We start from the raw sequence: 13,800 nt of genomic DNA, 5'->3' as shown, positions 1-13,800 counted from the left end.
CCGAAACGTCGATTCTCCTGCTCCTTGGATGCTGCCTGACCTGCTGCGCTTTTCCAGCAACACAGTTTCAGCTCTGATCTCCAGCATCTGCAGTCCACACTTTTTCCACTAGTTACAGATTGCCAGCCAGAACAGTACTCATTTATCCCCACTCTTTGTTTCCTGTTAGTCAACCAATCCTGTATTCATGCTAATACTTTACCATAATGCCATGCATCTTTATCTTATGTTCAGCCTCTTGTGCGACACTTTGTTAAAGGCCTTTTGGAAATCTAGGTACACCACATCCACTGGGTCCCTGTTGTTCACCTTGCTCATAATGTCTTCACAGAATTCCAAAAGATTTGTTAAGCATGACCTTGATATTCAACTCAAATATCTTCCTCACTACAGAGAAAGAGGGCACTGTTGGTATGATCAGCAAGTTTTCAGATGACACGAAGATTGTGGAGTCGCAGAAAGCAGAGGGTACTGTCAAAGAATACAGGAGAATATAGATAGACTAGAGAGTTGGGCGGAGAAGTGGCAGATGGAGTTCAATCCAGGCTAATGTGAGGTGATGCATTTTGGGAAATCTAATTCTAGAGCGAATTATACAGTATACGGAAGAGGCTTCGGAAACGTTTGATTAGAGAGATCTGGGAGTTCAGGTCCATTGTACTCTGAAGGTGGCTGCACAGGTGGATAGATGGCCAAGAAGGCATATGGTATGCTTGCCTTCATTGGACGGGATTTTGAGTATACGAGCTGGCAAGTCATGTTAAAATTGTACATGACGTTGGTTCAGCTGCTTTTAGAATACTGGTCGCCACAGTACCAAGATAATGTGGATGCTTTGGAGAGGGTTCAGAGAAGGTTTACGAGGATCTTACCTGGTATGGAAGGTGCTAGCTATGAAGAGAGGTTGAGTAGGTTAGGATTGTTTTTATTAGAAGAAAGGAGATTGAGGGGGGACCTGATTGAGGTCTATAAAATCATGAAGGGTATAGACAGGGTAGATAGAGATAAGTTTTTTCCCAGGGTGAAGGATTCAATAACGACAGGTCGTGCTTTCAAGGTGAGAGGTGAAACGTTTAAGGGGGATACACGCGGCAAGTACTTTGCAAGATGGTGGTAGGAGCCTGGAACGCGTTGCCAGCAGAGGTAATAGAGGCAGGCACGGTAGATTCATTTAAGATGCGTCTGGACAGATGCATGATGGAGAGCAGAGGGAAACAGATGCTTAGGAATTGGGCGACAGGTTTAGACTGTAGATTTGGATCGGCTCAGGCTTGGAGGGACGAGGTGCCTGTTCCTGGGCTGTAAATTTTCTTTAGGTAAAAACAAGGAAATTTCCTAATGAAGGGCTTTTGCCCGAAACATCGATTTTCCTGCTCCTTGGATGCTGCCGGTCCTGCTGTGCTTTTCCAGCACCACTCTAATATAGACTCTGTAAATTTTCCTTGTTCTCTTTGTTCTTTGTTCTAGGTTACGCTAACTGGTCTACCTTGCTTGTAATGTCTTCATAGAATTCCAAAAGATTCATTCATAGCAAGAGGACTTGAGTACAAGAACTTGGATATAATGCTACAGTTATACAGGACAATGATGAGACCACATCTGGAATATTGTGTGCAGTTTTGATCTCCTTATCTAAGGAAGGATGTTCTTGCTGTAGAGGAAGTGCAGCAAAGGTTTTCCAACTTGTTTCCTGGGATAGCAGGACTGACATATGAAGAGAGATGAGTTAGTTAGGTTTACATTCACTGGAGTTTTGAAGAATTCTAATCCCATTGAAATCTATCAAATTGTAAAGGGCCAGACACGTTAGTTGTCGGAAGGAACAAATTATGACAGAAGCTGGAATCTGGACTGAAAACAACAAAAGCTGGACATCACAGCGGGCCAGACAGCATCCATGGAGAGAAAGGAAGCTAACATTTCGAATCTAGATGACTCTTCATCAGAGCTGAAGTGGTGTGGCGGGGACAGCATTTATGCTATAGTCTGGGGATGGAGGGTGGAGTGCAGGGTAGTGGGTGTAAGGTGCTGGTGGACAGAAGATGTTGATGGTTCTTGTAAGGTATAGGGTTAAAATTGTGCAGAATAAGGGAACAGGTGTTGCTTCTGCAAAAGTTTACATTATAAAATTAGGCTGCGCAAGCAAATACTAAACAGTGAGAAGCAAAAACAGGTAGAATTATCTATGACTAATAGAGCAGAGCAACCGTGTAGCAGGATGTACCAGTAACAGGAGAATAGTGTGCCAGTCTCAGGAGGGATGTGGCCAACGGAATTTGGTTTGGCAGGATGATCGCAAGAAGACAGCAAACTATGTCAGGATAGTCACATATAAGGAGTGAGATAAATAAGAGTAAGGGGCGACAGGCTTAGAGTAATGGGAGAAGGCGGAGAGAAGCTAGACAAAGGTGGAGTGAAGCTAGAGCTTGTGATAGACTACGCGCTACAGCAAAAGTAACCAATGGGGTGAAAGGGGAGGACCGAGAGACGCAGCTGAACAGCATAAATCAGAATGTAACCCTCAGATCGGGGTGCTTACTCGTTAGGCACCCGTTCTTGCAAGTACTTATCAATAAAATTCGTTGCTTCAGAATTTGACTCTGACTGAAATTTATTAATATGTGAGTTTTGTTTCTCACAATTTGGGGGCTTGTGTCATCCATCATCACCAGCAGGGTGGGAAGACGCGTCCCGTTCCTCTGAGAACGGTCCCGTGTTCCTCGGCAGTGGGTTCCCCCTTCTGGTTGACTGATTGAGATCCGATGAGAATCTATCTGAACCTGGCGAAAGTAAGTAGGCACAGGGAGCCAGGCAACTCCGTGCATGGACCAAGGTAGGGAAATTGACTTTTAAGTACTGCCTTGGTGGCTGGGATTGAATTCTAGTAGTTAATAAATGTCTAACAAAATAACTCAATATGGGCTGTGCCGAGGGTAAAATATAAGCCTCCGGAAAAAAAAATGGAAATGGAGGCGGGGTCCCTGACAACATACCTCCAGAAAATCCGTTGGGCAGGATGTTGTGGCATTGGAAAAATAATACTTGCACAAGGGGAAAAGATAGCAGAAAGATGATTAAATATTGTTGCTTTGTATGGACTTAGGAATCCATTCTTCGTCCCGCCCTCTTCTGGCCAAAGTACGTGTTGGACGAAGACTGTGTTTGAAATATTTGAATTTATATGTCATCTTTTTGCTATCTTTTCCCCTTGTGCAAGTATTATTTTTCCAATGCCACAACATCCTGCCCAACGGATTTTCTGGAGGTATGTTGTCAGGGACCCCGCCTCCATTTCCATTTTTTTTTCCAGAGGCTTATATTTTACCCTCGGCACAGCCCATATTGAGTTAATTTGTTAGACATTTATTAACTACTAGAATTCAATCCCAGCCACCAAGGCAGTACTTAAAAGTCAGGAGGGATCGGATTATGCTTAGTGTTGGAAGGGCTAGTAGCTGAAGGGCTACTGAGGGTACACTTTGTAAGTAAATCATGGCCAGACATCAAAAACAAAATTCTGAAAATAGATGGGTGGAGTGAGAAATCACATGATGAATTGTTACGAGATGCACAGAAAGTGTTTGTAAAGAGAGAGAAAGCAAAAACAGAAGGCAAAAATGATGGTAGCCGCAGTTGATGAAGTAGTCAAGAAAAGAATCGAATCAGTGACTAGCAACCGGAGTGGAGGTGGCAGCACGTAGAACATAGTGGAAGGGGTAGAGGACGAGGAGGACCTTTCATAGGGTCCAGTCAACAGGGACAAGGACAGAGGTGGAGACCCCAACAAGCAGGGTGTTATATCCAGAAAAAAAAATCAAAAGATAGAGGGGTGGAGTGAGAAGCCTCTAGAGTTGTTGTTGCGGGAAGCTCAAAAAGTGTCTGTGAGATACGGTGTGTGTGTGTGTGTGTGAGAGAGAGAGAGAGAAAAAAGAGCTGTCCAGCTAATAGAAAATTTAACCCTTTGTGATTCAGTTTGAATGCACATTTGTTTGTTGGTGATTGAATGTTTGTGCTTTGTTCCTTGGAGCTTGAGATCCAGGACTGTTTTGAAACTGATTTCTATTATGGAAATTTAACATAATTTCTTTTAAGTTTAAGGATTTTACAGTGATTATGAAATAAAATGTCAACTCCTGTTCTTTTTACAGGTCATGACTGCCTTACTATCAGTTTCTAACTAATCTCTTTTAGCCGTACATAAAAGTGATTTCAAATCAGCTTAATACGGAGAAAAACAACATGATAATCTTTTTTTGTGTTTCAGACTCATTTGTTTTCACTTAATTTTAAGCCGTAGCTTTATTCAGAAAGTTCCCTCCCTCAATGATAGTTGAAGTTTCAGTTCAACATTAGGCTGTAATAAATCAATCCTATGGTTAATATCTGAGACCTTGGATTCGACCATTATTCATACATTATAAGTTTTTTTTTTAACTTGAATAGACAAATCCTTTTAAGACAGCTTTGGTTATTACACGGCCTATAGCATTGTAATTGAGCAATGACTGGTCAGGACTACTTAAGAAAACTAATTTTGGATTTAAATTAAGGGACTAAAACTGGGTAATAATAATGGATTTCAAAGTTCAGAACTGTATGCATTTTACATTTTAAATATTAAAAACTGAATAAATGAATTTATAATATATAAATATACATTTACAAGTAAGATTCCAAAATGTATAGTTAGGAACAGGCTTTAAAGTTAGACAAGCATAAATTGGTATTTGAAGCTATAGGGAGCAAGAAAGATTGCACTATTTCTTTTAAAAAAAAGGTTTAAACAAAACATTGGGTGATGAAGAATGGTCATTAGGTGGCCCTAAAGCTGTTCAATTGGTTAAATCAGCTCAGCAATTGATCTGGCAATGTAACATGGGATCAGGAACGAAAGAGTTAATTGGACTATGGCGACAGTTTTGTGATGAGAGGCACGAAGAATCAGTTTTGCGCTCATGACAAGATACTGCCACCAAATTGGGGATTGAATTAATTGCAAATGGTGCTATGGAATCTGTTGAGGTTTTTAAAAATGAATGTGCTCGAGCAAAACAATTACAGAAACGAATGAGAAGTCACAAATGACTGATAAGCAAACAGAACTACGCAATTACAGTTTCTAAAATGTTTTAGCCACTTGTTGCATTTCCATCCTGAATTACAGATAATGATTATTTTATTTATATAATATATATAATTAATAATTAATATTTATAATTTATCAATTGTATTAGCCTGTATCAATATTAATTGACAGGATTCCTTCACACTCTCTCAGTGACCTGTCATATTAATTCATAGCTAATTTAAAACATGACAGCATTAAATCATTGTTAATTAAAGAATAGAAGGCTATATTACTGGCCAGAGTGTGTGCAGGCAGTGGCAGCAACAGCCTTATTGGTAGAGGAGAGTCGGAAACTTACTTTTGGGGGAGCCTTAATAGTCAGCACCCCACATCAGGTATGGACCATATTAAATCAGAAAGCAGGGCGGTGGCTTACGGACTCTAGAATTCCAAAATATGAAGCAATTCTAATAGAGAGGGATGACCTTACATTGATCACAGACATTTGTCTGAATCTAGCTACCTTTCTCTGGAAAGGGGAGGATGAAGCTCCCTCAGAACCAGAACATGACTGCCTCGACATTATAGAATATCAAACTAAAGTAAGAATGGACCTTAGAGATATCCCTCTACATTCAGGGGCCAGGCTGTTCATTGATGGGTCCTCCAGAGTGATTGAAGGTCAAAGACACAATGGATATGCAGTAGTGGATAGAATAGAGAGATAGAATGGAGGCTAGTTGACTACCCAATGATTGGTCGGCGCAGACTTGCAAACTTTATGCACTAGAAAGGGCCCTTAAGACCTTGGAAGGCAATGAAGGAACTGTATACACAGATTCTAAGTATGCCTTCGGAGTGGCACACATTTGGGAAGATGTGGCAGGAGAGGGGACTGATCAACAGTAGGGGTAAAGAACTGGCTCATGAGGAATTGGTAAAGCAAGTATTGGAATACCTTTCATTGCCAAAGGAAATAGCGATAGTCCACATAAATGGACATCAGCAGGGAAATGATCCTGAAGCAAAGGGAAATAGATTGACGGATGAAGTCGCTAAGGAAGTAGCTCTGAACCCTCAACCCGCTACAATATAGATTTTGGTACCAGTGGTGCAGGAACCTGGGGGGAGACTGATATTTAGCGCTAAGGAAGAGAGAGAATTAGAAGAACTAGGAGCTATACTGACAGTAGAGGGGCACTGGATGCTACCCGATGGCCGGAGATGCTAAATAAGATGATGATGCGAGAAATTATGGCTGTCTTACACCAGGGGAGTCACTGGGGAGTGCAAACAATGTGTGATTTGGTTTTAAGGAAATATGGATGCAAAGGGATCTACACGATAGCCAAACAGATATATGAGGGATGTATAACATGCAAGAAAATCAACAAGAAGGTATTGAGGAAACAAGTCCCAGGAGGGAGAGAACCTCAGAGATTTTCAAGTAGATTATACCAAATTACCCCGAGTGGGAAGACTGAGGTATATGCGGTAATGGTTGATCACCTATCTGGATGGGTGGAGGCGTACCCTTTAGCTACTGCCACCGCAAGTGGGGTGTCCAAGATAATCTCTCCCAGACCATCATCTCCCAGACCGTCCATAACCTCATCACCTTGGGGGATCTCCCATCCACCGCCTCCAACCTCATAGTCCCACAACCCCGCACCTCCCGCTTCTACCTCCTGCCCAAAATCCACAAACCTGACTGCCCCGGCCGACCCATTGTCTCCGCCTGCTCCTGCCCCACCGAACTCATCTCCGCATACCTTGACACCGTCCTGTCCCACTTAGTCCAAGAACTCCCCACCTACGTTCGGGACACCACCCATGCCCTCCACCTGCTCCATGATTTTCGCTTCCCCGGTCCCCAACGCCTTACTTTCACCATGGACATCCAGTCCCTGTACACCTCCACCCCCCATCACGAAGGACGCCTGAGGTTAGAAAACCAAATAGATCAAGGCCACTAGCTCTCCTTTGTCTAATTTGCTTGCCAGCTATGACCTCCCCTTGACAAAGCCGTGCTGACATAGCTCTATTTTACCGTGCACTTCCAAGTACTCCACCATCTCATCCTTCCTAATGAACTCGAAAATCTAAGCAAAGACCAAGGTCAGGCTAACTGACCTTTAGATTCCAGTCTTCTGCCTCCCTCCCTTCTTAAGCAAGGATGTTACATTACCCATTTTCCAGTCCGCCAGGACCCTCCATGACCCCTCTAGCGATTCCTGAAAGATCACCACCAATGCTTCTACAATCTCCCTCAGAACTCTGGGGTGTAGTGAGAAACTGTATAAGGCATGAGCAGGTAGGAAAAAAGTTAAGTTTATGGTTGCTTGACAAAGGCTCAGGTGGCATGACTTTGACCAGTTAAGAACTTACAGTAAACAATGAGGTGTTGGAGGCAAGGGTAGTGGGTTAACAAGGTGAAAAGCATACATTACGTAATGCCAGTTAACAAGGTTAAGAACATCTACTGTACAATGCCAGATGGATTAATCTTTACTGTTGACGCTCACTGATTGTATCGGTCACCCAATCAATATTGATGTTGCCTTATCTGGATGCTGCTCCCTGTAAGTGACTACATAATTCCTTAAGAATCTGCTGTTCAAAAGACGACAGAGAACTCATGTCTCTATGCACGAGCGATCATTCTCTCTCCCTCCAGGGCATGGAATAAAAATGAAGGAGGTAAAGCCGTACTGTGTCTCAGTGTTTGCTTCGACTGATACCGGGATAGGGAAACTGGATGACAATAGTCCATCTGGTCTGGGTGATTTATTCACCTTCAGACCTTTCAGCTTCCTCACACCTTGTCTTCAATGATGGCCATGTGTTGCTGGAAAAGTGCAGCAGGTCAGGCAGCATCTAGGGAACGGGAGAATCGACGTTTCGGGCATTAGCCCTTCTTCAGGAATGAGGAAAGTTGGTCCAGCAGGCTAAGATAAAAGATAGGGAGGAGGGACTTGGGGGAGGGGCGTCGGAAATGTGTTAGGTGGAAAGAGGTCACCACCCCAGTCTGACCTATCACCCTCACCTTGACCTCTTTCCACCTATCACATTTCCGACGCCCCTCCCCCAAGTCCCTCCTCCCTATCTTTTATCTTAGCCTGCTGGACCAACTTTCCTCATTCCTGAAGAAGGGCTAATGCCCGAAACGTCGATTCTCCTGTTCCCTAGATGCTGCCTGACCTGCTGCGCTTTTCCAGCAACACATTTCCATGTCCAAGATAATACTTGAACACATAATCCCCAGAGACGGGATAGTGGAATGTATAGATTCGGATCAGGGAACTCATTTTACATTCTCCTGTTCCCTAGATGCTGCCTGACCTGCTGCGCTTTTCCAGCAACACATTTCCATGTCCAAGATAATACTTGAACACATAATCCCCAGAGACGGGATAGTGGAATGTATAGATTCGGATCAGGGAACTCATTTTACTTCCAGGGTACTCCAGGGAGTGATGAAGGGTTAGGTATCTCCTGGGAGTTCCACACCCCTTGGCACACGCCTTCATCAGAAAAGGTTGAGAGTGAACCAGACACTCAAGAAGCAGTTATCAAAATTAGTAGTAGAAACCAGACTCCCTTGGACTAAGTGTTTACCTATAGCCCTTTTGAGAGTGCGGACAGCCCAAGGAAAGATATGGGACTGTCCCCTTATGAGATATTGTTTGGCCTGCCCTATCTGGGAACGAAAGGGGAACTGCCAACCCTGGAGACTAAAGATCTGTTCTTAAAAAAGTATATACTGGGCTTGTCCTCGTCTTTGACTTTTCTTAGCAGACACGGACTACTGGCACAGACACCGCATTTATCCCATCCGGCTGGGAGATTGGGTCCTAATTAAGTCATGGACAGAAACTAAATTGCAACCGGATTGGGAGGGACCATACCAGGCTCTTTTGACGACTGAAACGGTGATACGCACGGCGGAGAAAGGCTGGACTCACTACACCAGGATTAAAGGACTGGTGGAATCCCCGGTTAAGAAAGAAGTCTGGACAGCCGAATCGATGGGAGAACCACTGAAACTCAGACTCAAAAGACGTTAAGTAAATGATTTTTATGCGGACGCGGGATAGTTTCTTTTTGATATCTATATATTGTATTGCATGTTAAATCTCTCGGTCCTTCAATACTATTATAGGATGCTGGGGACGCTTAGGGTTACCATATTAACTTCCTTCATATTGGGATTTTGTCAAACGATGCTGTCATCTCCATATTTGTTATTAATGGTCCCTGAGTCTGAATATCCGCAAGTAATAGAGGTTGATGCTTGCAGCCGAGTCAAATGCGCAGATGTAAAGTATCAGAGGGAGTATATTTCCTCCAAAATCCTTCTTAAGACCCGACCGGACACAGGGTATGGTTCACAAAAACCGCCACCTGGCATCACTATCCATAGAGCCCCCTTTCGCCCAGCCTTAGACTGTCCTGACAAAAAGTGCCACCCGATATATCTCACCATCAAAAATACCTCCTCTGAAGACTCCTTTCCCCATAAAAACCGGTCTTGACTCCTTAGTAACGATTTAAAGGTCGTAATAGCTGCCAATGGGAAGTGTTTTTCGGGCTGCTGTTTCTGAATAGCCATAGGAAACAGAAAACGAGCCAAACAACTTGATAATGAGATACATCCTTTTTCCCCTCCCAATGACCCAAAGGTGGTAAAAATTATAGAGGTGAAGGACTTGAAGCAGACCATTGAAATAGAAACTGGATATGGGGACGCAAACGCCTGGGTTGAATGGGTAAAGTACACTGTTAAAACTCTGAATGAAAGCAATTGCTATGCATGTGCCTCCGGTAGACCGGTTGTTCACATTGTCCCCTTTCTGCTCGAGTGGAACCAAAAAAGGCAGGGCATGGAATGTATGATAGCCCTGTATCAGGATAAGACTGCATGGAATGATAGGAATTGTATATCCCTATCTCTAATGTTCCCTCCCTTGGAGAAGACAGATTTGAAAGCTCCCCCCCCATTTTTGACCACGGTCGGGAATCACACATTGTGTATAAGCCGACGGGGTCAAATTGGTCCAGAGACTTGGGGGAGCTGAGGTTATGTTTAAAAACTCAGAATGACACCAAAACAGACAAAGGAGGGAACTACTCAGCTCTCCAGGTTCCCCGGGCAGATCTCTGGTGGTACTGTGGAGGCAGAATATTGCAACCTACCCTACCTCCTGACTGAAGACGGATTTGTGCAATTGGCAATCCCATTCACCTTGGCATTTGAGAAGGAGAAGGTGATAGTAACAAAGAATGAGAGGAGTAAAAGGTCGTTATTAGATACCTCCTTTGATGATAGGATTTATCTTGACTCTATAGGAGTTTCTAGGGGGGTCCCCGATAGGTTCAAGGCCCGCAACCAGATTGCAGCAGGTTTTGAATCGGCCCTATTTTGGTGGGTAACGGTCAACAAGAATGTGGATCGGATAAACTATATTTTTTTACAACCAGCAAAGATTCATCAATTACATTAGAGATGCAGTCAAGGGTATGTCCGAGCAACTTGATGCAACCAGCAGAATGGCCTGGAAAAACAGACTGGCCTTAGATATGATCCTAGCTGAAAAAGGGGGTGCATGTGTGATGTTAGGAGGTAGCTGTTGTACTTTTATTCCAAATAATACAGCACCTGATCGGTCAATCTCTCGTGCCTTGCGAGGATTGACCATCTTGGTGGAAGAATTGGCTGAGAATTCAGGAATGGACACATCACTCACGAGATGGCTGGAATCATGGTTTGGGAAATGGAAGGGAGTGGTCGTCTCCATCCTCACCTCCCTGATAGTGGTAGCAAGGGTACTAAGAGCAATTGGCTGTTGTATCATACCTTGTGTATGAGGGTTAACCCAGCAGCTAATTGAGACGGCCTAGGCAAAACAAATGCCTCCAAAAGGTAATCAGGCAGAGGAACTCAACCTCTTGAACAATGAGGGAATGGGTGACCTTAAGGAATTAGCCACTATAAATGAAGTCTCAGGGATGATGCTAGCGAACTGGAAGGCAACGTATGAGACAAATGCAGAAGATAATACTTAGTAGCCAAGAAGAAAAAGGGGGGATTGTAAGGTATAGGGTTAAAATTGTGCAGAATAAGGGAACAGGTGTTGCTTCTGCAAATGTTTACATTATAAAATTAGGCTGTGTGTGCCAATACTAAACAGTGAGAAGCGAAAACAGGTAGAATTATCTATGACTAATAGGGCAGAGTGACCGTGTAATGGGATGTACCAGTAACAGGAGAATAGTGTGCCAGTCTCAGGAGGGATGTGGCCAACGGATGGAATTTAATTTGGCAGGACGATTGCACGATGACAGCAAACTATGCCAGGATAGTCACATATAAGGAGTGAGATAAATAAGAGTAAGGGGCGACAGGCTTAGAGTAATGGGAGAAGTAAACAGAGGCAGAGAGAAGCTAGACAAAGGTGGAATGAAGCTATGATAGGCTACGCGCTACAGCAAAAGTAATGGGGTGAAAGGGGAGGACCGAGAGACGCAGCTGAACAGCATAAATCAGAATGTTACCCTCAGATCGGGGTGCTTAATCGTTAGGCACCCATTCTTGCAAGTACGTATCAATAAAATTCGCTGCTTCAGAATTTGACTCTGACTGAAATTTATTAATATGTGAGGTTTGTTTCTCACAGTTCAGATTAAGTGATTGGAATGTGAGAATGGCAGAACAATTGTGTGTCTCCAGCAAGATTTGAAAGGACAGTAAAAGGGTTGGGGGAGGGGAGGATGATAACAAGCTAAAAGGGAAGAAATGGGAGTTGATTCACAATTTAAAGGTGTTGAACTCAATAGCCTGGAGATGGGATGTTGCTCCTCTAGTTTGTGCTGTGATTCACTGGAATATGGCTGCATGCCAAGGACAGACATGTGGGCATGCAAGCAGGACAGTGTCTTAAAATGACTAGCTACAGCAAGGTCAAGAGGCCACATTGGGTGCAGCAAATACAATGCAGGTAGGATGTCACTGAATGTGGGGCAGTCCAGGGGTCATAGTTTAAAGATAGGGGGTAAAGCATTTAGGATTGAAATGGGGAGAAATTTCTTCATGTAGAGTGGTCAACCTGTAGAAACCACTGCCACAAAAAGTGGTTGAGGTTAAAACATTGTATTTTCAAGAAGCCCATGTATTTAAAATATTCAAGGATTGGGGGTGGGATTAGGATAGTGAGCTGGATGATTAGCCACGATCATATTGAATGATGGAGCAGGTTTAAATGGTCACATGGACCCCTTCTATTCCTTTCTCCTGTGTTTCAATCAAAGTCCAGTGCCCTGAAACATTCAATGTGTTTGATTTAAAAGCTGCTACCGAATATTCTCTCATTTTATGTTTGTAATTACTTCAAAACATTCCTCTTTAGTCAAATTTTTCGTCAGCTGACGTTCTGTATGAGAGTTTGTCAATGTCCTTCTGAAACACTTACTGACTCATTATTCTGTATCTTAGAGGCCTACGTACACCAGTTCGGGGGAGAAAATGGTGAAAATTGAGCATGCGCCATAACTCCGGGAGAGCGCGCGCGGGTTGCTGCGGCAACGGCGCGAGAGCGCGCGAGTTAGTCGGCCTCACGCGGGAGTCAGTTAGTCAGTCTGCCCCGGGGTCGGGGGCAATGTCGATGGTCCTGCTGCAGCTTGGACAGTGCGGCAACCAGGTAGGCCAGGAGCTGCTCGAGCTGATCAATACGGATGGCCGGAATGACCTGGGCCGGCCTGATAGTTACCGAGCCATTTCTCTGGAGCGCTTTTTCCGACAGGAGGCCGGGACTGATGGTAAGGGACATTTCTGCAGCTTCGTTTTGAGGAAGGGTCACAAAACGTTGACTGCTTTCTCGACACAGATGCTGCCAGATCTGCTGAATTTTTTTCCAGCAATCTCTGTATTTGTTTCTGACTTCAAGTATCCGCAGTTTTTCCTTTTTATTTTGCAGCTGGGGAGGGGGGCGAACCTTCAACCCTACCCCAGATCCCTCACTTTTCACATCCCCCTACCCAGATTCTTCACTTCACACACACATACACCTGGACCCTTCACCACACTCTTTCCCCCCCCCCCCCCCCCCCGATCCTTTACTCTTCACACCCTCCCCAGATCATTCACTTCACACATACCCCCACCCAGAACCTTCACTCTTCACACACCCTACCCAGATTCTTCATTTCGCACTCAGCAGATTTGACTGCATCTGTTAACGTTAACTCAGCTTTCTCTCTCAAGTGGCTCCAGCAATTTCTGTTTTTGTTTCAGCTAGATTAATAGAACAATACAGCACAGAGCAGGCCCTTCGGCCCACGATGTCGTGCCGAACATTTGTCCTAGCTTAAGCACCTATCCAATTGCCGCTTAAAGGTCACCAATGATTCTTACCACTCCCAAAGGCAGCGCATTCCATGCCCCCACCACTCTCTGGGTAGAGAACCTACCCCTGACATCCCCCCATACCTTACATTTATGTTCCCTTGTAACACTGTTGTACCCGGGGAAAAAGTCTCTGACTGTCTACTCTATCTATTCCCCTGATCATCTTATAAACCTCTATCAAGTCACCCCTCATCCTTCGCCGTTCCAATGAGAAAAGGCCTAGCACTCTCTACCTATCTTCGTACGACCTATTCTCCATTCCAGGCAACATCCTAGTAAATCTTCTCTGCACCCTCTCCAAAGCTTCCACATCTTTCCTAAAATGAGG

At 44.1% G+C, this 13,800-nt stretch overlaps 1 protein-coding gene across 4 annotated transcripts in view; it reads left to right on the top strand.

Moving 5' to 3' along the window:
- The first annotated feature begins 12,362 nt into the window (after positions 1–12,362).
- The window catches only part of LOC122560344 (tubulin delta chain-like), a 30,737-nt gene continuing 29,299 nt past the window's right edge, over positions 12,363–13,800 (top strand). For 2 of the 4 annotated variants that reach the window (XM_043710995.1, XM_043710993.1), the window contains exon 1: positions 12,385–12,883. In XM_043710995.1, coding sequence (XP_043566930.1) covers positions 12,607–12,883 — 277 coding nt within the window. In that variant the 5' untranslated portion in view covers positions 12,385–12,606. Of the gene's footprint in view, positions 12,884–13,800 lie in introns of all 4 variants that reach the window. The other 2 variants (XM_043710996.1, XM_043710994.1) reach the window with 2 other exon arrangements.

This window comes from Chiloscyllium plagiosum, chromosome 20 (genome assembly GCF_004010195.1).
Source record: "Chiloscyllium plagiosum isolate BGI_BamShark_2017 chromosome 20, ASM401019v2, whole genome shotgun sequence".
Classification (NCBI taxonomy): Eukaryota; Metazoa; Chordata; class Chondrichthyes; order Orectolobiformes; family Hemiscylliidae; genus Chiloscyllium; species Chiloscyllium plagiosum.
This window is presented reverse-complemented; position numbering and strand designations above follow the sequence as displayed.